The sequence below is a fragment of the Ptiloglossa arizonensis genome, chromosome 10, assembly GCF_051014685.1.
Source record: "Ptiloglossa arizonensis isolate GNS036 chromosome 10, iyPtiAriz1_principal, whole genome shotgun sequence".
NCBI lineage: Eukaryota > Metazoa > Arthropoda > Insecta > Hymenoptera > Colletidae > Ptiloglossa > Ptiloglossa arizonensis.
In genome coordinates this window covers 3,418,902-3,445,443 of record NC_135057.1, presented here as the reverse complement: position 1 = coordinate 3,445,443, position 26,542 = coordinate 3,418,902, and the positions used below count along the sequence as shown (strand labels likewise).

Sequence of the window (26,542 nt, the reverse complement as noted above, 5' to 3'; positions counted from 1 at the left end):
CGAGTACATATTACGAATGATTTATAACAGAAGTAAGTTCACACTTAACGAAACTAATTCATATAAAATTGTAACATTATTTCCGAACTCCTTAATCGTTACTCGCTTATCGATCGAGATGTAATAACTTTTCTTTGGTACAATTTATACGCTTTCTTAGTAGTGTATAGTGCTGCGTGCGAATAAATAATCACTTTCGCAATATTGAACGTTAAAAAAGACTCGTAAGAACTGACTGCGAAGAATATTTTACAAAGTAACTGTTATTAATTTCAACTTGTTTCGTTACAAAATTATTCTGTGTTATTACTGCACGGAGAGTCGGACAAAAATAAATGCAACGACATTCGTATGAATAACCGGATAAAAAATTAATCACTTCGGTGAAGTAAATATTAGAGGTACAATCGTATTTAAAAGAAGCGTAGAAATTATCGGTGAAAAAATGTAATCTATGGTCCTTAAATCGGAAGACATTTAATAATAGATAAAAACATCCGAGGTGTTTAAAATTGGAGTTAAATTATAAATTTGCCCGGCAACTTTATCATCCGCATTGATGTACGAATAAATCGCGAAACACCGATCCCCAATATACACCACTAACGTATCGTACATTAACACTTAAGATTTATTTATAAAAACAGAATGTTTATTGAATATCTGGTGCGTTACGTAGTCTATTAAACGATATTAACCCATTCACTCTCGAAACATCGATATATCATAATATTTCATTGAGTACATTTATTTCATTTTTACTTTGTTGAGCCAGTACCGATGGGTCATATTAGACCCACGGCAAATTATTACGAATCGAGTGTACATATTCCAGACGTTATTCTCTATTTTGCGAGAAAGACGTGGAATTGACGAAACGGAACACTCATTTGAAGAAACTCTGTTGATTGCTCGCTGGAATCGCAACACCAAGGAAATTGGGCCCCAAAAAGCGATTGTCGTAAATAAGAATACCTTATGTAAGTTTTGGAATTGATATAATAAAAAAATAATTAAAAAATAATAATAATAAGAAAGTATACCGAAAGTCAAACGCGCAATTCCCTTTACTTATTCTTAGTCTGATCTAGAGATTGCGATTATGTATATATAGGCCTCCTTTGCGTATTAATTAAAAGAAGTATTAGACTTAACGATGTAAAATTTTGTGCACATATTCATGCGTATTTTAAGTACACGTGTATATTTTTCCAAGTATTAATTATCGCTCGTTTTCGAGTTGTATATTATTGTATCAAAGGACGTAAAACAATGTTTAATTGTGTACACGATTAAAGCAGTTGCGACCATATTAATTACATACAACAAAGAAATTGTTATTCTTTACGATAGTGGCTATCGCGTGAACGAGATTTTTTTTTAAATAATCAAAATTGCGAATTGCGTCCGTTTCAAAATTCAAAACTGGTCCATTTTTGATAAAAATATATTCAGTTATTATGCGATAACTATAGAAGTTTTCAAAGTATAAAAATGATCTTTGTTGGAGCATGAATTTCGTACGTATGCAAAAATTTTCAATCATTTCAGAAAAATGCTATTTCAAGAAAAATGGTTTCAAAGTTTCGGCGTACAGTGTTAAAATATACAGAGAGTTCGGTTCAAAGTCTTATAACTTTGGCAATTTTTCGAATCCTGACAAATCGTTTGTCAATGGATGTTCTTTATGACTGAAACTTCACGAATATGTAAATAAAAAAAATGCAATTTTTTCAAACTTCTAGATCAGACTACCATCTCGAGGGAATTCCTTCGTGTCTTGGGTTGAAAAATGGATAACCTTTGAAATTATTTGTCCAAAAAAGTATGCGGCGTATTAAACTGAAACTTTTCGGGTTACTTAATGTACTTATGTAAACATTACACAAATTTTTCCATGTAATTTACTCTAATAGTAAACGAATTAATAATAATCCCCTTGAACACGATCGCGGTTCGTTCGGTGACTAGAACAGAGAAATACAGATCATTATCTTATACGAATACACTATTCGTTCGAATCAGAAGAAATGAAAAAACCCCAAAAATCGTTAAAACGACGATACTTAACTTTACACCTTATCTTTACATTCTAAACAAAATTTCTTAACATATTAACATAACGTACTTCTTAATCCATGTTTAGAGCTATTGATCACGTTTAACCTTCCAAACCGATCGATCGATACGAGACATTGTGTTCGCCGGTTCGATGTCGCCTTTAGAGCTTCCAAAGTTTCCACGTGCACCATTTTATACGAATACCGATGTCTTCCGATTCTCACTCACTAATTTAAACGTACAATTATGAAATCTCGCGCAAGAAAATCGATTCTCCTTGCCCGAGACACGAGGTAACCCCCTTGAAAGAAACTGATGGCAAGTTGCGCGATCAACCTGCACGACCTTCGCGACCGAAAACGCGAGAAGGAGAAGAGACTTCTCGCGTGACTGGAGAACAAAATTAAAAGAAAAGGGAGAGGTTTCGCGACGACGAAGGGAAGGTTGCGGGGACTTGGCGGGGTGAGGGCCGGGTGTTGAAAAGTACGAGAGTAAGAAAGAAAGAACGGAGAACCAACGTTCTTCCGGCAATTAGAATTTTTCAGGAGACTAGCGCGACTCGCTACAATCCCGCACGAGTGGCTTAATTAAGCCGGACCAATTAAAAACACGGCCACGCCGGATTACTCCGGCTCGGAGATCTAATCAACGGAACGTCGCGGTTCTCCTTCACGCTTCTCGAAGACGTCGAATTAATTGATTGGCTCACTGACAGCGCGTGCTCGATGGACGTTGTTCCTCATCCTCCGCCACTTGATCCTTGAATCGCGCTGTGATTCCGCTCACGCGAATAATTTTGGAAAGTTGATCGCTAGCGCTGGAATCTCGATCATGGCCCCGTTGTTATTACAAACGTCCATTGTGCCCGTAGAATCTTTTGTTGGGTCGTTTGTTGCGCAAAGACGCGGCAACGATTGTTATTACGAGTGTGTATTGTTACGTTTGAGAGGGTAAATCACCCTTTCTCTCGAAACCAGTCCGAATAATAGAAAACAAAATCCACTTAATCGTATTTCGCATGGTGGACTACAAAATGAGAGAACCATTGTCCGTGGGCCGGTGCAATGTACAAATGCATAGTGTCCCCGTTCAATTGACACGAATATTTTTCAAATTGTCGCCGATATCGAAACGTTTATAGGAATTTTATTCAATTACGATTCTTTCGATCGTAATTTCGGTCCTCTTCGGTAAATAATTTTTAGAATGGATAATAATTATTTTAGAAAATGTTAAACGGAGAATAGAAAGTCCATGTCGTCGTACAGTTTTTCAGTTGAAACGTAAGAAATTAATTTGTAATTCAATTTTAGTCTCTCATGAGTACACGTATACACGTTAGAAAGTAAAAAAGATCTCTTTTCGTTGGTCAGTCGTACAAAAAAAAAAAAATTAAAAAACTTTCTATTTTTAGCGAGATTTTTATTTGTATTAAATCGAATGTGTGTACTTATTTTCACTTTTATACATTCATTTTCTTTTTTCTTCCTTTTCTCACTCAATACCTCACTTCTTATTGCATACAATATTGGTACATTAAGGACATATTATTTTTATTATTATTATTAACAGTAGTAGTAGTAGTAGTAGTAGTAGTAGTAGTAGCAGTAGTAGTAGTGGTAGTAGTAGTGGTAGTAGTAGTAGTAGTAGTAGTAGTAGTAGTAGTAGTAGTAGTAGTAGTAGTAGTAGTAGTAGTAGTAGTAGTAGTAGTAGTAGTAGTAGTAGTAGTAGTAGTAGTAGGAGTAGTAATAGTGGTAGTAGAGTAGTAGCAATAGTATTATTATTATTATTATTATTCTGTTATTCACTGAAAAGGACCGAAATTACAGTCAAAAACGTTATAATTAAATTAAGTTCGTAGTGTCTACAATGAACTTTTGTAATTTTTCTTGAACAATCCCAATATATATATATATATATATTGTTATTCTCGAAATCACTAAGTTATTAAAGAAACTAAGTTAATAGTTTCTTCGCAGATGGAGGTGCATTAATGAAATATAAAAGTTAACTTTACTTTTTTGAATGGAATCTTACATTGCATTAATCGATTCGGCGCTCCATTCGAATTTAACAGAGAGAGATTGAATGGTTTACCTTTATGTAACGTCACAGGCTTCTATTACATTTTTTATCAGGTGCAATCATGAACACAGGTAGTGTAATTACACTCTTTTAATGTATTCGCATTATTTTCGAAATATTACAATTTTCCACGCTTTCTTAGTCGATTTTTAATATTAGTTAAAATTTGGCAGTGCTCCTGCTTATTCTTCGTTACTTTCTTTCTAATTATTTCCTCTACGAACGTTGTCACTTTCCGACTAAACAAACGCTTTATTGCATTTCAATAGCAAACTGCGCAGTCTCAATGAGCCACTCAATTATTGGTATATTAAATAAACAAACCCTTAAACGCTAAATGTGATATTCCCTCGTTATTTGCGATAGTGTCCCGGTAAGTGTGCAAAATTACAGATTTGAGAAATAATGTACAAATCGGCAGCTTTAATATTATTATCTATTACGCTCTACGTATTAATAAAAAAAGGGATCGTACACGAGAACCGATGGCACTAAATGTATCCACCCATGGTAGATAAACTTTCGGTAAAATTGATTAAAAGTCAAGTACCAGAAGGCTACGCTACGAAATAATGAATAAATTCACTTATTCTCGCTTATATCGAATCAACATCGTTCCTTAATTAACGATACGAAATTAAAAGCTTTCGTTCTTACACACGATCGTCGAGACGTCGATTAAATCCTTATAAATGAGTATTGTTATCCCGTCGTGCAACGCATTAACGTAAAAAACATTAATTGTAAGTGAGTCTCGGAATCGAAGCTAATATCGCAATGTACATGGAATCGATTCCAGGTATATATACCTTGAAATTAACGCACGAACGATCGGACTGGACATTACTGTTAATGGCTAACGATCGTGACCAACCGAGCACGTACGACGACACAGCCGCTTTAAAAATAATTTACGCGAAGCGTTGGAAAAAACTAGGATCGCGACGATAACGGAACGTTCATTGCGCTGATAAAGTATTTAAATAACTTAGAAGTTTCTCGATGGATTGACATTCAGTTTGAATATTGATTCACGAAAAACTTTCCATTTCTGTAATGAATATTTAAACATCGCAGCGGAGCTGTAACTTATATTTATTTCTCATTTCGTCGAAGCATTGTTACTCGTTCAACCCCCTTAAGGCATTGGGTATTATATCACGAAGTTAAATTTTGGAAATACATTTCCAATTCGTGTTATTCTACGGTAAAAAATAATATCGAATAGTATATTTAATCTCGAAACACATTTTCAACGTATCTGTTTCGCGACTTTAAAAATTTATTCGTGTGAAAGGAAAGTGTGTCAAGTTTAATCATTTGTATTTGACACGACCTTTCTATGCGTCAAGGGGTCAGAGTCTCGTGACGTGATTATTATTCCATGGGGTCGCGTTGGTGCTAATGGATAAACAATTGGTGTGAACGTCGCGTCGTTGCGAAATTTAACATTCTGATAGAATCGATCGAGAACCCTCGAAATTATCATACAAATTTTTCAGTGGCAAGCATGTATTTACGTATTAGGTGCTTTTTAATTTACAAACATTGTAGGGAAGTAGCGACTAGCAACGATACTGAAACCATACTTGCAAATATTTCACTCTTGCTGTGTACGATAAAGATAAATTCTTTTTTTCTTTCGAGAGAAAGAAATTAGAAAATTTACAAATATTTAAATCTCTGGATGATCACTATTTTCGTTATAGATAGGTTTTAGAAAATTTATATCGTTATTATAAGAACATCTGTGTGTTTTTCTTTAATTAAACATTCTTTAATGGTTGGCACACTATTTGTAATCATGATCGTTACCTCTTTTATGAATAGAATCTTGTATTTTATTTTTTATTTTTCATTTGTTACGATCTCATTATACTTGTAACAGAAAAGATTGATACGCGTTTAAAAAAATAAAAATAGTGTTCGCTGCATTCGGATTAGGGCGAGAGGTTAATTGGCAAATATTTTCACGAATCATGATAATTTAAATTAATATTTTCACAGTGCAGGTATCTTTCTTTAGTATTTACGTACTAATACGTATGAATAAACGTGTCATAGTTGAATTGAAACCAGTTGTTGAGTTTGTTCGAATAATAGATCGTTATAGTCGTTAAGTGGAAGAAATTGAGCGTTAAATCGTGTTCATGGAACTGAAAATAGTGTATGTGCGAGCGTACTGTACGTTTTTAATCGCAGAAAATTATTAAAATGAATTCACCCCCGAAAGAAAAAGCAATATATCTTAATTTCAATAAGCAGACAAACATTATTTTCCCTTCTTCGCAAATATCGGGTAATTTCATAAGCCTTTACATATTTTTGTTCAAGTATATTCTATTTAAGGAAAACATGTACAGATATACAATAAATGTTAATCGTTCACAGAGCGGTCATCTTGCACGATTTCTTTCTCTCGACAAAATAATCGATCAATGTTTCATAGAAATTGATCGATTCATTCTCAAAAATTCTAGTTTCAATTTCAATGTGTTCAAGTCCTTGAAGATTTTCATTATCAAAAAGTTGTCTCGACTGTCGAATAAATGCTATTGTAAATTTGATCGATACATCAGGCTTACTATGAATTATCCATACGTTCATCTTCATCTGACAAATATTATCCATACGTTCATTTTTACCCAACAAATATTAATCGTCTTGCTCAAACTCGTTTCAACGACAAACCGAAGACTTAATACTACGTTTACGTGCGTTTGCATCGAACCCAAAGTTCAAGTAGTTCGATATGCTAAGACTTATGAAACGACGCAATAGATTAACAACTTGTAAATTGACACGATTAATGCGTCTTAATTGTTCCGTATCGAAACAAAGAACGCGAGAAACTTGAATTTTCCGAAAATGCACGCATAAATACACACTTGCCACAGCGCGAGGTAAAAGTCAAGGAAATTGGCAATCGAATGAAAAATAATCGTTTTCCTTGTCGACGATCGGTTCAACTTATGATCTAGGTTCGTTATACCTTTTATGAATTGTCACCACGGGGAAAACATAATTTGATGAACGTGACGCAAAAATTGGCTCCTGTTAAGATTCACGTGCTACAAAGTTGTACAGCGTTGTAGCCCGCTAGTGAACATCAGGGGGGGGGGGGGGGGCAAACAATTTTCTCGAGAACGATTGAAAATTGTAGTCGACGGACCTCCGTACGAAAAGGAATTCGCAAAGCTTCGAACTAATCGATGATTTAAACGTCGTCCGAATAGATTCGTTAGCGTTGAATCGACGCGCCCGGAGATCATTTATCGTTTACGATCACGATCGATCACGGAAGACGTTCCAAATGATCGGTGATCTCGTGGCGCGCATAATCGTGGGAGTCGTTTCGATGGCACAGAGTGCAATTTCTCGACTACGGAACGTTCTTCGATTACGTTACACTCTCGATATAGATACACATACACACACTCGCTCGTTCTCTCTCTCTCTCTCTCTCTCGCTTTCTTTCTCTCTTTCTTTCTTTCTTTCTTTCTCTCTCTCTCTTTGCGTCGTTCCCTTAACGTTACAGTAAATTACATTGTTTCTATTTACAGCGTGATATACATATACAGATCGTTTCTCTATAAAAGTCGATTCGCGGTGCGTTTCTGATTTCTTGCGTGTATACGTGATACAAAACCGCTGTAGCTTCGTTGAGATCGATCGATTTCCTGTTTCCTTAGGGCTAGTAAATCGATCGACGACCCGGTCGGTACCGAGTCGTAAGTTCGATCGATCGCGCGTTTTTCTGTATTTTTTTCTCGTTTTTTTTTTTTTATTTTCTCTTTTTGGTACATTTTCTTCTTACGAAGCTAGTTGTTAGGGATTGTAATTATTCTAGGGAGATCGATCGATCGTCTATTCGTGTCGTTCGATCGCGTCGTTTTTCGTTCGTGTGTCGTGTGCAGCATCGATCATCGGATCGCTGTCAATTGAAGAACTAAGTTCCGATCGAAAGAAATTTGAGCGGCGTTGCTGATTACTGTTCCGAGCGTATTGTGCGCGACAATAAAAATAAGAGTGACTCGAAACATTGTCGATGAAAATTGTTTCAACGCCGAACGGATAAAAATTCCAGTTCTTTAGGTCCTCGAGACTTAGAGTATTTTCTACGTAAATAAATTGAAACAATTCGAGCCTCGAACATCGAAAAACAATCGTCGAATAACGACATCCGGGTGAAAGTAAACCGTAACATTGGAAATCGTAGGAACCTGCAAATTTTATTGTCTTTTCCATGGTTGCTTCGTTTTCTCGAAGCACAGATTTCACGTAGCAGGATTAACCCAACGAGAAAATATTCTTCGTTGGTTGTGCGGTGTTAGAAACAACGTTTAAGAAATAGGTCAGTTTTAACATCGAGGACTCGGACACTTCAACTGCACTTCGTAGGGCGCAGCAAGAATATGTTTTATATGTTTTTCTCGGATGTTCGAGGAGTAGCCGTATTCTCTTAAAGTGCACATTTCGTAGAGAAAGGTTAGAGGAACAAATTGATATTCTTTACTATAGGGAACTATATGGAACTTTTATACGAATAATATCGACCACTTTGGAAAATTCGTGTTTTCGGGCCACGACGTACGGTACGGAAGAGTGTTCGAAGAACGAATACTTTGAAAAGTTGCTCGAACTGAGTATACAGTACGTGAGCGAGGAAATTGCGTCTGGATTTACGGAGAGTGTTATTCATTCCGAGGTCATTTCCTTATCCAGTGTAGGTCAAGTAGACATATCCTTTCCCCGGCCAAGATGACCTCTAAACGAATAGAAGCCACCGAATGTAATCTTCTCGCTCGCGTACTATACGTTAAGTTTCGATCATTCGTAATAACTCCGCTTTAGAATGTTTTCTTCGTAATTTCACATTTCGAGTCACTCGTATCTTTTCCATTCTTTACGATTCTGTTCCTTCGATGAAAAAAAAACGTTGCACGAAATTCGTGAAATGAAAACGATCATCGAGGCTTCCACATTATCGACGTTCTCGCGCGAACGATACAACGAGACATCGTCGATAACGTTGTTTGTGTATAAAAGAAAAAAAAAAAAAAAAGAAAATCGTAAACCAATCGAAAATCTTGAACGTAACAAACGATCCACGTTTTCTCACGGGTTAAGCAGCAACTTCCACGAACAGTCTTCTCGATCTTTCGACGGCAAATCATGATTCTTAATCGAAAAGGAAGCACATTATAATCGTTTATTGCTGTACATCGTTTGTGCAGATATGTATTTCTCGAAGATGCAAATAAACAAACGTTTCCCATCGTAAGCATGTGCGTGACTTTCCAGTGAATAAATTATTGTACGTACGTAGGACATCGATCTACCCTCTTGGCAGACATCTATTGTTATTGTTATTACCGTTGAACAGGCAGTGTTATTATTTTTATTAAATCGTGTTACGCCATTAATGGTATACTTCGATCTCTGCGCATCGATCGCAACGATTCTTCGTCGTAAAACGAACAATTTCGACGAATTGAAAACGTTCTGGCGCCTGATTCGGGAAAATGGAAACAATTCCATTGAACGAACACAAATTGCCAGAACAGAATGCTCGCTTGATATTTTTTTTAAATAAAACGCGTATCGAGGTCTCCCGAGCGTGTTTCCATTTATCGACGAATAACACGAAGATATTGAAATCGTTGACGTTCTCGGTCCATTTTAATCGATATCGTTACTAAACTATACGTTTCCTTTCGTTCTTTACGGATATTTGTTTACCGAATCGCGCGAAAAGATAGATCGAGAACGTTAACGATTCAATCGTGTTGCACGGCCGTAGATAAAATCACGCGTGAAAGACCACGATATAATAATTCGATCGTAATCGACGCAGACTTTTCTTATCTTCCCTCAACGGCGTTTCGAAAAATCTTTCGCAAAGATGGTCGAATTTCGTTGAAAATGAAATACTTTCCAAGCGCTCGAATTCGAAACAAACGTCCTCGTTCGATCGACGATTACTCGCACCGTCCACCGTTTCCTGCTTGGCATCGAACTCGCGACCATTCGGATATTAAACGCTAGTTTACAAATCGTATTCGTTCTTACAGCGACGACAAACGTATCGGGTACGCTCGCTTCCGGTTACCGTAACGAGACGCGTACCCTCTCCGCATAAAATATCTTTCTCTCGATTTACAATTCAACGTGCTTATATCATTTAACCCGGAGTCCAGCGTCCTATAACCGCTCGATCTCTTGATTAAAAACAGTATCTCTGAATAACAACAGCATCTTCAACAACAATAAGAATATTATCCTCGATATCCGCTTCCGCTCGGCGGCCGTAGAATCGCGTCGTTCCCCGACTCGAAACGTCTCGAATTCTCAGCACCGAAATCGTATTTACAACGATCCCCGTGATCGTTCAGCGACTCTCGTTCCACTTCCGGTGTCGTTTAAGAAAACAAACGAAAGAAAAACGAAGAAGAAAAAAAAAAGAGAAAAAAGAGAAAAGAAAAGTTATTCGTTTCCCCCTCTGACTCGAGTTCGGCTCACTGTACATCCCCTACCGTCTCTCTCTTCTACGGTTTTGGCTCGCGTCACTTCCGGTATCGAAGCCCTCGGTCCGCGAAGTTCACTCGTGATTCGAACGAGAATGGCGGTTTCCGCGCGAATTGAGCGTCGAAAGTTTCTCGTTGAGCGCGGTACACCCGACTGGGACGCAGGATGGACAAATGTGTCACAATGACGGTACCGTGTCCGGGGACCACGCGGTCCCGCGACTTCCGTTCGAGGAAACAAACGATCGATCGATCGACGTCGGGGCGATTTTCACAGCGGCTTCGTTTCGCCGGGTGACGCCACGGGGAATAATCGCTCGTCTCGATTAGAAGCAGTACTTCCGCGCGCTCACTTCCGGTACCGGGCTTAAGGACGGAGGTCGTCCCTCGCGCGGGACAACCCCTTCCTCCTGTCAGCCATAGTAGTAGCTTTTGGTGTTGAGGCTCCGCGGGTTCTCCTGACGGAGGATCGTGTGCAGGCTGTCGGTGCCGACCATATGGTTGCCCAGGTCCACCCTGACCCCTGGGCTGCTGGTGTGGAGCACGGTCGGTGGATGAATCGAGGTGGGGGACAATGGTATCCTTGTGTCCGCGTAATAACGGTCACCGTGGAGTCTCTCGGCCAGCTGGGTTTCCGGAATCCTGCAAGATAGGAGCCTAGGGTAAAATCGATCGATTACGCGGCTAAAGTGGAACGATATGAGACACACATCAAAGCTATACGGGAATACCTCGTCCTATTCGAAAACTGAACCAACCGAACTATGTTCAAACTAGCAGTTGAAACGATTCCGAAAATAACTCTTTCAATGTGTTGTACAATCTATACGATAAAATCAGTGGAAAACGTAGAGTGACATTTTTTCGTTCATCGAATTGTTAGATACGATGTACTGTGAACATAGACTGGTACGAATCTTTAACAACGATTTATTCGAAAATGGAGGTGTATGGAGGAAAAATGTCATTACATTTTCGACTTGCTTTCTTCCCATCTAGTCGCTCTTTCTAGTCTCTTTCAAAATCTACCACCAGTTTGGAAATACTTTGTGTTTCGGTTCTGAGAATCGAGAAAATGTCTTGATAGTTATAAATATTACATGGATTGGAATCTATATCGGTTTTAGTTACGGTTCTGATGTGTAATGTATAACTGTCATTGTGATTTGTCAGTACATAACTGTTGTTTTTCGGCTTTATATTGATTATGGACTTGATTATGTTTCTCATTGACTTTGTGAGAATGTTAATATATACAAAACGTTCTACCCTGTATGTTAAATATTTGAAGAGAATTTATTTTTAAAAAAGCATTCTTCCAAATTATTCTCAGACATTTCGATTATTACTGAAAGTGTTACAATACTAGATTGTTCATTGAACAATCTATTATATACCAATATTATATGTATAGAACAAAATTGTAATCGATAGAGAAACGAAAAATATCAGTTATATAACAGTGTCGGTTTTTAAGAACCGAAGAAGATGTATTCTTAACAGTTGTAATATATTTTCGATTCTCATGATCGTTTCAAAAATAGAAATCGATATTGTAACTGTTTTCAACCTCTAACCATAATCAAACAGTACTAACGACTGATCATATTTTATACGAATGCAGAGCAACAGAAGCTCAAAAGTGGAAATACAATATAAAACCAGCCATGACTCTGCCACAAAAGGAACCCATAAAAAAGCACATTAAACTACCCGAAGGAAATAAGCATGTACCGCAAAGTATAGATTTCTAAGATATAGTACCGTTGCTAATAACCGAGCAGTCAGTGCGACGTTAAAAAAGCCGAGAAGAGAAAAAAGAAGATATTTGAACGGATGTCTAGAAAAAGGGTGTACGTTATAAATTTTTCGAAACGAGTTTTGCTACCGTAAACAATCATTTTTGTATCGAATTCTGTGTGTGCTACAACGAGTTACAACACTTTCTTGTCATTGAGCCATTATGTGTGATTGAATCATTACGTATATGAATTTTGAAACACCTATTCGACACGAAAAGTTTTTGAGAATGTCTCTAACGGTTAAAATTTTTTGAATAGAAATACTACAGAAATGGACATTCTCTAGATAAAAGAAAAAGAATGTAGGTAATTATTTAGAATCAGATATACTTCACCAATTTTGGTAACCTTGAAATGTATTGTCAAGGTCGTCGTTTTAAATAACTTTTCCCTGTAGATGTTACCATCATTTGGCTTCAGTTTGCGAGATATAAGCAAAAATATTTGTATCGCCATGTACTTTGAATACTTTTAATTTTATTTGTTAAGATTTTCACTTCAACTAAATGACAATATCATAACGATTTGTACACTTTGAATATTAAATGCATTAACTATGTCTTATTTGTCTGTCTATCGTGTGAATACTAGATACGTATACATGTAGGCCACACGCAATCTAGTGATAATCATCGCGCACGGTTTTAGTTTTTGAGTTATAAGTAAAAGTGCGGTCGGTAGAATATGTAAATAATAATAAATGGTAATAATAGATATTAAGGTACACCTACGGAATCAAAAAAAGGAACAATTATGTCAATCTATAACCCCTTTTTTTCATTTGGATTGAAATAACTGTGTACCAGAAAATTAATTTAATTGAAGTTTTCTGCAAATATCTCAAAAACTAAAACCGAATAGCGGTAACACGTATAGGGAAAAATTGTTCAGAATGATAATCTCGATAACATATTTTGAGGTCACGAAAATAGGTAAAGTATATCTGATTTCGAATAATTGTTCTAACCTTTTTTCTCGATCCCTGGTTTTTCGACAATATTTCGTGCATACATTAGTCCTTCTCGGATACGCATGGAAAATGACGGAAACAAATGAAATATATTCGGAACAGTTTTTTGCGTATGTAGTCATTAAACATTTATTACTATATTTAGAAACAATTATTCTTCGGTAAAATACATCTTAAAAAAAGATTCTAGTTTTATTCGTGAGAAAAGGGTTTAATTAAAGAATAAGTAATAAATACGTTATGTACTTTAACTCGTAGGTATTTTAATAAATACGTTATGTACTTTAACTCGTAGGTATTTTAATAAATACGTTATGTATTTTAACTCGTAGGTATTTTAATAAATACGTTATATTTTCTAACTTGTAGATATTTTACCGAAGGTGGTCTACATTCTGTACGTGGAAATAAATGGCAAATGGCCGACCGATCGAATGAAATATATATATTTTTGATAAATTGAAACTTAAAGTCAAGTGTTCAACAATGTTCCCAATAGTGTCGTACAAACGTGTACTAAGAAATTGCTACTAAAATATTTGAGATGTTAAACGGAATACGAACCTCGTGTCTTGCATGGGAACTGGTACCGGAGTGGTGAGATCGATGTCGGCGTCGATCTCCGAAATGTCATCGTTGAATCCATTCGGGACTGCTTCGTTATTTGCGTGGAATTTCGCGTCCCTCTTGGCGCGATGGCGGCTGACCAGAAGACGACCGATCACCAAGCCCAAAAAGAGTAAAATGCCCGCTGTGACCGATACTATGATGTACAGGTAGAACTTTTCTTGATTCTCTGTATCAAGGAGAACAATGGAATGAAATTTACCATCGTTTCTTAGAAACATTTGAATTAATCGATATACACTACGAGCTAATCGAAAACTCCGACATTCTCAAGTTCACGAGAGCGTCAAGTCGCATGCAAAACTACAAACGAGATATAAAATAGACGTTGCGGACGATGGTTTTTCGTGCCACACGGTTGGGGGGCTGGCGAACCCTCTTATCATTCTCGTGTCGCTTCTAACGTTATCGATTGTGACTGGAATAAGATGTCAACGTTACCAGATGGTGGTAATTAAACTCAAATACGACGAAAACTAATATGCCGATAGTCGATAAAATCACTACCGTACGCAAATACGCACGCATGCGCACATAACGGATAGTTTTATCGTTAAATCGACGAAAGTATTGTATTTTCTTGCTTTCGTACGTTTTCGAAGATATAAGAATAAATATAGTATCGTGAAATAGAACACTTTTGTAACGCATAAGAGTGTACGATACTTCGAATCTTTGAACGAAACGTGAGTATAATAATGTAACTCTGCGCGATCTTAAATTATGCAATAAGAAAACTAAGTTCCAAGTACGCGTTCGATCGTTCTTCTCTTAGAATATAAGATACATATTACGGGACAAGAGTCCGAAATAAATGGGACTTGGAAAGTTATAGAAAGTTAAGTTGGTTGTAACTTGAAAAATATTCTTTGTCTCGTGTTGTTAATGTGTCCAAGTTCTACTAGTATGTGATATCGCATCAATTTGCGAGAATAAATTGAACGTGTTGGAATATTTGTAGCAGGAGCGAATTCTCTACGTTTTCTACCTTTATCGACTTCGACGATTTAGTCGAATATAGTTTTTAGAATCACTGTTCTTGAACGAAGAGGTCGCCCCAAAAGACATCAATGCATTACAAGGTCGGTATTTCAGGCGTGTGACATCAACCCCTACAAAACGAACCGTCTATTTTGTACCTCGTTTGTGACAAAACTACTAAAAACTTTTGTCACGGAAAAAAAATGCAATGCCAGACAACGATGCTCGATCTTTTCGGCTGCAAACCTTGAAAATTCGTCGCGTTTCAAACAATCGGATGCATTCTACTTCTCAACTATGCATTCCTTCAGTTTTCTACGTAAAAGAAGTGAAATTAGCGTGGCTTTCAAACTGTCCTTACTAAATCCCTTGTTCCAAGTGTTTAATGTAATTAACTTGCTAAATTTTTACTCCCTACAGTTTTGGATAAGTATGATACTGTGTTATCGGTATCCGCTAAATTAACGAGTTATGTTACCGACTACGGAAATAATAGATTTCCTACTGAACCAGTGTTGATAAATTATCGTAAATACGTCGATTTTGAGCAACTTACCAGCAGTCAGTAAGAACGAAATCTTTCTTTACCGATCTCTCTTTACGCTTGCACGCGATATTCCTTTCGTCGGTAAAAGAAGATCGAAACGAAGAAAGGAAGTGGATAAGGGGACTTACCGGCCGATAGAATGGCAGAACAAGAAGGGAACGGTGTAGTACTTACTCGATATGAACGAATATGCATTGATCCATTCACTGATATATCCAACAACAACACGATCTTCTTCAGGAAAGGCGTAGACTATGGTTGTGCAATTAACCGGAGACATCGTACTGGTGGAAACGTCCCTAGTAATATCAGCCACGTTGTTCTCGAACATTATCATCCCTTGAATAACCGTGGGTGTTAAGGGCAAGTCTTTTACTCCTACACCGACCGATTTAAAGTTCCTCGATCGCGTGTCTACTGTGTAGACGCGAGAAACAAATGAATTGAGGAAACTGGTAATGAAGGGTGAATTACGGCGCGAATAGTAGCGATGGGAACAGATATTGCACGCGATGTCGATTAGCTTTGTTGAAAGTATTTATTTCTCATTGGTTCAATTTTTCAAACCAAGAGGTACAAGAAATAATTTTACCGCCAGCTACAGGGTCGATAATTTTTTGGAAATGTACTTTTAAAAGTAAGTAACTTAAAGTGCGTTTCGAAAGTAAATATGTTTTTTATACTTTGGGACCCTTAATTACTTGAATCGATATATCTAAAATTTTATGTTGTACGAAGCATCGTGACACGAATACTTTTTTAAGTATTAAATACAATACACACATTCTTTCGCGACAAATAAATACTTTCTCGTTTCAATTCGTGTTCGATAACATCGAACGATCGGTACAATCTTAAGAAATCAATCGACCCCTCAAGGTCACCGATAAATTATCCCCGACATATTGCTTGCCCAGCAGCGCCATCTTTTGTCTCTTCGCGCAAAGCTGCAGGCACATAGAGAGGCAAGCCAGGAAGGTATACAAGGACTCGTATCAGACCGAAGGAAATGAAAATGAAAAATGATTGGGTCCCATCGCTACTTGCGTGTACCATCGAGTGAGATGCAAGGATGTGAGAACGCAATGCGTAGATAGGTGCCGATAATTCACATTGACCATCCCTCGACCGGTTATTTACAAGAAGCCATGATCGAGCTGATTATTTGGCAGACGGCAGAGAACAACTCGAGAAACTTGGGTACAAAAGTGTTCTTCGAGAATAATTCCTCGTTAACGACGCGACAATTGATAATAGTATTTACAACTCGTTATCGGGCCGAATTTACGCGAATTTCACCGACGGAGTATCGCGAAGCGAAACGAAAGGAGTTAATTTATTTTACAGACAGCGTATTCTTGCCAAGGCGACGGCGTTTCGGAGTTAGGTTATGTACAGAGTTTCGGGAGTAAAATGATATGTAATCCTTCACCAAAAATTGCAATCGTGTCGTTATTATACAGTTGCGATTAAATGCGAACACACAGAGGGTGCTGTGTACAAGTGATAGAATTATATTCAGAGAATCTGATACGAGGGGAAATATTGAGACAGGCCTGACGGTGTATTTTGGCTACAAATTGGAATATCGTTTGAAAGGATGTTCCTTGCTTTATTAATGTTCGAAACGAAACGAAAACAAACGATCTTTATCGTTTAAATACTCCATTAAAGTTTAACCTTAATACACTATCTCGTGTGAATTCAATTTCGTAATCAAATATTACAGATTATAAACAAAGCTGATAATAGTATATACACAAATTGCATTCATTGCGATGCGAAAATGATTAATAACCGCACCGTTATTCGGTGTGAATTAAAAATGGCAGTTGGTCCATCGATACCCTTATTCGCAAGCACAACCAGAAATTTCAAATAAGGTGTGGCAAAATTTGTTCTTATCTGCATTTATAAATAAAAATAACACTCTTTTTGCAAAACCTTTCACAATTCTTTTGTTTTTTCCTAGAATTTTTTGAATATCAGTATTGATGTTTTCATGGATATAAAATAGCAAAATAATTGTTTAAAATCTTTCATAAGGGAAACTATTTACCCTTCTATGATTGCACTGCTGCCCTCTAATAACAAATTTGTTTATATCTGTATTTATGAATAAAAGTAACTCTCTTTTCATAATATCTTATATAATTCTTTTGTTTTTCGCCACAACTTTGTGAACATCAATACTAATACTTTCATGAATTTAAACCAGCGAAACAATTTTTTTTAAATTTTTCATAAGAGAAACCATTTGCCATTTTACCCTTCTCTGGTTACACTGCTGCCCTCTAACGACAAACTTGCTCCTATCTGTATTCACGAATAAGAACAACCCTCTTATTTACGATACCTTGTACAATTTTGTTGTTTTTCGTCACAACTTCGTGAAGTTTTCAATGAATATCAAAATTGAAGGTTTTTGTAGATGCAAAAGAGCGGAACAATGTTTTAAAATCTTTCACACGGACAATCAACCATTTGACCCTTTAATCTCCTCTAGTTGCACCACAGTCCCCATTGGTAACATTTACAGCAGTCTTTGTAAACGATACAATTTTGATGAAATATTTATTACTTCGTATCAGGAGAGAAGGACAGAGCTTATGCGACGAGCTAATAACAACGAACGAGGGCAGAACGTGGAAAAGGTCCGTCGATAATCCGCGACATGTCGTTCACCCCGTGTTTGTCACGGATCGATGGATCCGTGAAAGAGATATCGATACTCCGTACTTTCGACAGGTTTTCCTACCTCAGACAGTCCGCGGACGGATATTTTTCAGCGAGGCGGTGCTTCCCATTGAATGCCAATGGGAATGGAAATTCGAAGTTCGCGTATTACACATCGGCACGTTGCACGGAGCTTTGTCACTCATGCCGCAGGAATACGTGAGCTACGTGTCGTAATCGGTATGCATTGTGCCACCGTAACAGCGAACTTTCACGAAAACGTCGGTCGGTCTCTCTCGGCGAGCGTAAAATGCCAGGCACTCGATCGTTGAGGAAATAATTTTTGTTAAGAATCGCGGTAGCTGTGGTAACGCTACACCGGCCGTAACTTATTTCGTCAGTTCGCGGGAAACAAAAGAGTTCTCCAGTATTCTTCCTTCAGCGTCGTCCTTTCGGTATCGAGCTTCTCCCGACAAACCGCGAGGACTCGTTCGACGATAAAAATTCACTCGTGCAGCACGAGTAAAATTGACAAGAATCGCAACATTGGACTATCCCGTATTTTTTAAACAAATTCGAAACTAAGAAAATAATGATACCTTTTTTTATTTCACTTTTATCGAAATCTGTAAACTTGACTGCAAAAATTAGAACGTATTTCAATTTGATTGAAATCTGTAAACTTGACTACAAAAATTGTAACATATTTCGATTTTACATGGAATCGATTTTACATGGAACGACGCGTGGAGATCGATTCAATTGAATTGTAAGACAGTTTGTTCATTATGATGAATTCAATTTTGGTCGAGATCGTAATGTAACGAATTATCGGTACAGCGTGTAAATTGAAGTTTGTTAAAGTGGGAGTGATTTGTGAAGTGATCGTGAACTTGAACTCGGAGAGATAATAAAAAATATCGAAACGCAAACTCACGATTATCAAAACGACGATTCGGATGTCCCTCTTTGTTCGATTCAGAAGGCAAACACTCGATCGTGGCTCTTTACGAGAGCGTTTCGAAGACACTGATTCACATATATGGAACTGCTGCCCGACGCACTTCTTGGGACGTGATGGAATTTCCATGGGAATCGATGAATTAGCTGACACGAAATTTTGAACTGACACGTCGAAGAAATATAAAACGCGCGGCGTGACTATTTAATTCCGTGGATCGAGAAATGTGTCAGTTTTAAATCTATTTCTCGGTCTCACCATTTGTTGCACCCATTTTACATTCTTGAGAAAATATTTTTTATTTGTCAACTTCTTTCAATTGTAATTTGATTCCCCGTAGAACGTTAGCCTGGAAATTTACCGAATAGAGAAACGAACCAATTAAAAGCAATGTGCAAAATATTCTAAAAACTATCTTCCATTTGTTTGTATTTTTGTCCAAATGTTTTCGATTCTGAGTACCTTTACATCATATGGGAGTAAAAGTTCCTTATACATTGGAACATTGTTCGCTGTTATTAAAATACAGTCGAACTAGGTTATAACGAGCTTCCGAGTACCGACAAAAGTTATTCGTTATGATCGTTAGTCACTATATCAATAACGAGCTAAATATGCCTTCTGTTCCAACAGAATTTTCAATAACTTATTAACAGACACATTTAAGGAACGAAAGAAGTATCAGAAAAAACAAATAATTTGGTTACATAACTAAGTATTATTGCACTATTTAATTATCGACAATCAATATGCCTGAATAAAATAGAATATAGTTAAACACAATTTACTTGTCTATAATTGTAAAACCTTAACAATTTTAATTAACCATGAGCTCGATTTCAATTAAAATTTGTATTGTCAATATAAAAATTGATGCCTTTAAAGATTCTATATTTATCAAATTTCTAAGGTTTTATAAAAGTAAACAATCGTACACAAATATGTGGAAATTAAAATAACTGTGATTCAACACAAACGTCATTCTAAACATTTGTTTTTCTTTTTAATATTGCAAGTTTCAACATCTCAATTGAAAACAATCTTTCTTTGTATTTTAATTGCAAAAAATGTCTGTTCGTCACTGAAAAAGACCACAAATTGGTCGAAATGTACAATATGAAAAGAACGAAAATATTTTGGACGAATTATTTTTTCACGCCGAACAAGAATTTAAACTATTATAATCATTGCAGCTTTCACGCCCACTATAATCGCGAATTCTGCATTCGTGCTCGTTATAATCGAGTTCGACTCTATTTCAGAGATGATTACGTTAATTTATATTAGACGAATACTTTTCAAATAGAATTTTTTTTAATCAGACAATTACGGAATCTCGGTCAGCAGAAATGAAACTGGTTGAATCACAATCAACGTTTGCTTAGCAAAAGTTGTTCGGGACATTTTCTTTTTGACAAGATAGAAGAAAACTCGTAAGACATTTTCAAGAGGAAGTCTGATGAAGTTAATTGGTCCTGGCGGTTTCACAATATTTACATCGAAAATTGAACCAGTAGTTTCGCGAAGGTCGGTACCTATTTGCGATCAAACAATATCATGGAGTTTCCAATGATCGAATTAACAATTTGCAAACGTTTGGAATTAGTTGTCATCGTCTAAGAACGATAACAATTTTAAGAATTATTGGAGCAATCAATGATCTCTGCGCGAAAATTTTGAAAGAAATTTAGAGCGACGCGTTGAGTACAATTTGCATAAATATAGAGAGAGGTGAATAGAGAAGGAGCACACGCCTTGATAAGAGTTAGCAAGTAATTTTATACGTAGGATGCTAGGAAAATTTTGTTACGGTAATACAAACGAACAGGGAGATCTGAGCATTTCTACATCATTTTTACATAATTATACGTTTGAATAAAATACAAATTAAAGGGTTTACAACGGAAATGACCTTCAAATTTTCAGTGGATTGATAAAATATTCGAATACTTTATACGTAATTCGAATGTTACAAATGAGCTTGGAATATTATCACTCGAAAAAATTGAAAAAGGAAAGCGACGAACTTAATTCTTATTCATTCTATAGATAAAATTTTCCAGATGTCCAGATATTCTCGATCGGTTCACAAAGTACTCCCACACTCGAGTATTCGAGTACTACTCGAATTATCCAGGAAATGTTCAAATATTCGAATACAGAGAAATTCCAGTAATATCGGTGCCTGATTTATAGTTATCACGGTTAAAGTAACTTTTCGCGCGTTGTCGCGATAAATCACGATAAATATAAAAATTCAAAATACCGACACAAGATTGTGACGGAATTTTTGCCGTGAATTTTTCGCACGGACCAGCTGCTGTTAGCGCAGAGTTCGCTGCGAGAACACAATGTCGACCACACAATCGCGTTATTTTCACCGAGCTCTTGTTTTCCCTCTAAATTTCACGAGATACGAGCTTACGGGCGAAACACTGTTTCCCCGGGGCGCACGATCAACTTTTAATTAAGAACGGCTCCGTCGAGGACCGATTTCCCTGCCTCTTTCCTTCGTTGAACGTTAAACGGATTGGTGCTCGATCTTCCCGGCGAAAATTCGACGAAACGACACCGTGCACGAAACTATCGCACTCGGCAAACTCTCGACAAACATTTAAAACGCGACCGCTATCAGCGTGCCTCGCAATTTGCACAGCCGACCAGATAGTGTCATTTCAAGCGTGTTCTCAAATACATATTTAATTATGTAACCAAGTTCGCGCGATAATAAGCATCGGTTCCGGAGTTTTCGAGTAATTACCAGTAGCGGTCTGGTATTATGTGAAATTGAACGAAAACCTCGGTCCATTGTATCATGTCGATTCGGGATCTTTATGTAGCTGAAAATTTGATTCGTATGTAAACGTGTGGAATTATTAACGCTCGTTCGAGTCTGTCGAAACGTATTCGGTGTAACGTTTTTGAGCGGGATTTCAATCCTCTTCGGTAATAAAATTTGTTTGTTTATTGTAATAACAAAGTACGAAGGTAAACGAAAGGAATACGAAAATATAATTAATCTACGTGAATGTATACAAATGTTTTGTTCACCGTAATAATAAAGTGTACAGGAATGTGAAAATGTGATAAACATTTGTAAATGTTTGAAAATTGTTTGTCTATAGGAATAATAAAGTATGAAGGTAAAGGAGAGAATATAAGAATATAATAAATCTTTGTAAATGTACGAAAATTATATGTTTATAGTAAGAGCGAAGTATACAAATAAAAGTGACAAATATAAGGAACATGATCAATTTTTGTTAATATGTGAGAAATTGGCCACGTGTATAAAACGAATTGGCTTGAAAAGAGTGAAAAGTAATCTTTTTTGTTAGTAACGAATTTATGTGCCCAGACGATGGAAAATTATTTGGAAAAGTATCGATAATTATGAAATATTGAAAAGGAATATGCTTGAAAATATTTTTAATTCTTCGTATCAATGAAATTTCTTATTATGGATAAAAAATTTGTTCGTCGAAGAAGAGCGAAATTACGATCTTTGTTTAATAAAAATTCAAACGTGGCAAGCAGTTTTAAATTATGTACTTAGTTACAGTGTATGTAATATTTGTCTGGTATTTATCAAAGCAATTTATGTAAAATTTTATGCATTGAAGGGCGTTATGCTAATGTCATTGTGTGCTGTGCTACTATAGGAGCTTTTCAGAAGGAAAACTCATTAGCTCCACGATGTTGAGTACAAATTTTCGAAATTTGGTTGAAATTGTAAAATTCGAACAAGTTGAAGTTAATCAGTTTGTCTTAATCGTACAGGAAAATATTTGCTCCTGTTACACAAGAAGTTTAATATATATATTCTTCATAAATTCTATAAGAATTAAAAGTTAGATTTATCCATTCTCGTTGGAACTTACAATATGAAATTTTTGTTTAAAAGTTTCATTTAAACTGTTTAAATGGAATTCGTTAGAAAAGTTCTGTAACTATTTCAACACTCGTCCAATAATGCACACGTGTACAGGATACTATTGTATCTATAGCACGAACTATGTGTAAACTTTCAACCAACTGGTGACTTGAATATTATACAATCTCTGTCTCGATATGATAAATGTAAATTTAAAAAAAAAAACATAAATAAATGCTTTAATGGAGTAAAAGAAAATTATGATTTTATGCAATACTATTATACCACTCGAAGAGTGTTATTCAATAGTTTAATGCATTATCACGAGACTAATAATAGAGAAGATAATTTAGAAGCGTACTATCTTATAAAAATCAATTTCGTCTAGAGATTATTTAGTTTTAACCGTAGCCTTGGTAGTTGTATAACCATTTGTTCGGTCGAAGAAGTGTTTATGGAAGGAATGATAGTGCATACTTATGAAAAAAGAACCGTGTAAAAAAAAACTAGAAAAAATTAATTTCGTACCGATAATTTGTAAAAGAGAATTAACAACTTTACCTAATATTCTATATTTGTATTTGTTTCGTTGTCTATTATTTTCAATTCAATATCAAATACATCTACCTCTTGTCATATTTTAATATCTGCCAATAGCTTCGTTATCCATCCGCACATTTCATATCGTTAAATTAGAACAAAGCTTTGAATAGCTTTGTTACTTGCAATTCTATAAAAATATACGAATGAAACTTTATTAGAAAGAATAAATTCTCTCCGATATAATTCCCATATTTTGCAACGCGCTGTCCATTGAATTTCGTAAAAGAATGAAAAAGTAAGAACCCGATTTGTATTGTGTGTAGATACTTTAACGCAGTTTGGAGCAATTTCTTGGATTTACGAACGACGGACGAGAGAAAAATAAAGAATCGATAAATTGTTATCAGGAATTATGTAACTTCCAGTCCAACGGTCTTGCAACATTTCGATTAATTATCGTATCGCCGAAGAACACGGCACACGATTTCAATGAGCGTTTGTTCAACCATGAAAGTTTAATCATTTCAAAGCTCCGTTCCAAGCGCGCCTTTTCATTCTACCAAACAGTTTGTTAAATGCAGAAACGATCGGTGACGCAGACGAGGATACGATAATTCATTTTTCCGTCGTCGAGCCACTCGAGCGAGTGTTACTTCTTTTTAACGGTTAAGAGATCGTTTACCTGTACAATAGATCAAGCGTAAAATAAATTGCAACAAGTGTTATTCGTGCGATTTCCAACGAGCGTGCACCTCTATTTACGCATGCGATTAATCGACGTGCGCCGACATATTCTCGACCGTCCAATATTTAGCAAAATCGGTGTATTTAAACGCGATAAAAAATGATATGACGTATCAGGTACGACTGTAACGGGCTGCACGGTATTTCGGCTTCGTTTATTCACTGTTCAGCTATTTATGCACGGGAACACTTTTATCGCACGAACGATATTTAGTGAAGCCCAATGCGATCAAATATTTCAATGAAATACCACGAACGATACCATCGCGTTTCGTGGTTCAATGCACAGACAATTATTTAACAATGATTTAATGATCTTCGCTCCGAGAGTTTGCTAAATATCGAGGATTCCGACGGTATTAAAATTCATGCATTGTTTCTGCTTATCTGCACTGACACATGTATGCACGCGTATATTTTCTACGAGTTAAGATCGTATCGTTGACCGATGCTACGCGTACACTGACAAGTAATTTTACACATGGAATTGAATCTGTGTAAGAAGGAGCACAAGGTATATTAAATTTCAGAGAAGGTAGCAAACTTAAAAAGTTTGATGTCAATAATAACTTCGAAAGAAACATTAAGAAAACAATATTCGTATCGTACTTCTTAATATACTTTTTTTTACTATGGTAGAGCAATTTTAAATTTAAACGATGGATTTTAAGAAGCACCGTTACGAATAAATTTTTTATAAGGACGTATTTAATAGATGAATGGTCGATTTTCTATTTACTGATTTTTATAAATATACTGAGAGTATATTTAAAGATTTACGACTTCGACTGTTTTTCATACAATATTAAGGTTAATCGTTCGGATTAACACCTACACGTGGATCAAATAATTTTAATCCTAAAGCACTGGACCAGGAATAGTAGGAATCATTGTAATTCAAACGACGTGTTACGATACTTTCTTCTTTACCAAATTTTAGCATCTTTATTGAAGCAGAACTTAAGTATATTACATTCGATAATCCGACACGCATGGTCTCGACTATGACCAACCTTAAGAACGTCATTCGACCTTCATAATGAGTCATATTTGACACAGATAAAGAAGTCGTCTTCGCCGAAAAAACTGGTGAAACAGAAATGATTCACAATTCATACACACGGTATACATGTATCCACATAATAGCTGTATAATATAAAACAAATAAATTCTTGTAGTCTTTGGATTGTTCGAGTCCACTATACTTGCAGCCCTATTTTTCTACTAGTCCACCTTCATTGAGATTTAAGAGAATATATTGTATTCTGTAATTTCATAACTTGTCAATTTTGCACCTATTATACTTTAAGTCGAAGCAACGAAGTGAAAATGTCTGACATTAACGATACTCTAGAAACTGGATATTGTAAATCGTTTGGAAAAAAGTGCCCGATAAAAAATAATATTACGCGCGAATATATCGAATTTTAAACTATTAGGTCATGCGGATGTTCGTTTTACGGTTTTCTTTACAATTTCTACGATACTGTTTTATAATCTCAACAAGATAAACTATGTTTATTTGTCTATGTATTATTGTCCAAGTTTAGACAATTGTTCCAAAAAAGAAAAACAGGGACAGTTTCTGCAGACGATATTTGTGACGTTTATGGGGATGGAAGGTGTTTTATCATCCAGCGTTTGCAGAGAGTGGTTTAATAATTTCGCGATGGAAATTTTACCCTTGAAGATCAGCCACGTTTCGAACGTCCATTCGGGATGGACGACGACAGAATTCGAAATCTAGCGGATGAAATGAGGAGATCGTCGTTTCAAGGAACGTCAAAAGTGCTAAACTATTTGATCGAAAACTGTGTGCAGATTTGAAGAAAACGATATCAAAGTTGGAGTAACGTACCAAGTTACCAGATGAAATCGTTTAGACAACGTGACAACGTGCACATCTTTGCTTGCGCGCAATGAAAAAGTACTTGGCGACTGAGGATGAAAAATGGATTTTATACGACGATCCCCAAAGGAAACGAACTTGAACCGGAAGAGAGGATCCCGCATAACGATGTGCCAAGTCAGGTCTACAATTTCGTAAAGTTCTTCTCTACATTTGGTGGGATCAAAGGAATTTTGTATTTAGGATTACCATCGAGCAATCGAACCAATAATTCAGACATATACTGTTCATAGCT

General features: G+C 36.3%; 1 protein-coding gene across 4 annotated transcripts in view; it reads right to left on the bottom strand.

Annotated features, from left to right (window-relative positions):
* Positions 1-4,221: 4,221 nt before the first annotated feature.
* LOC143152023 (uncharacterized) overlaps positions 4,222-26,542 on the bottom strand; it is a 486,890-nt gene continuing 464,569 nt past the window's right edge. For 3 of the 4 annotated variants that reach the window (XM_076321661.1, XM_076321665.1, XM_076321664.1), the window contains 3 exons: positions 15,775-15,939; positions 14,010-14,241; positions 4,222-11,315 (listed from right to left, as the gene is read on the bottom strand). In XM_076321661.1, the coding sequence (XP_076177776.1) occupies positions 11,087-11,315; positions 14,010-14,241; positions 15,775-15,939 (626 nt within the window). In that variant the 3' untranslated portion in view covers positions 4,222-11,086. The remainder of the gene's footprint in view (positions 11,316-14,009; positions 14,242-15,774; positions 15,940-26,542) is intronic. The other variant, XM_076321663.1, reaches the window with a different exon arrangement.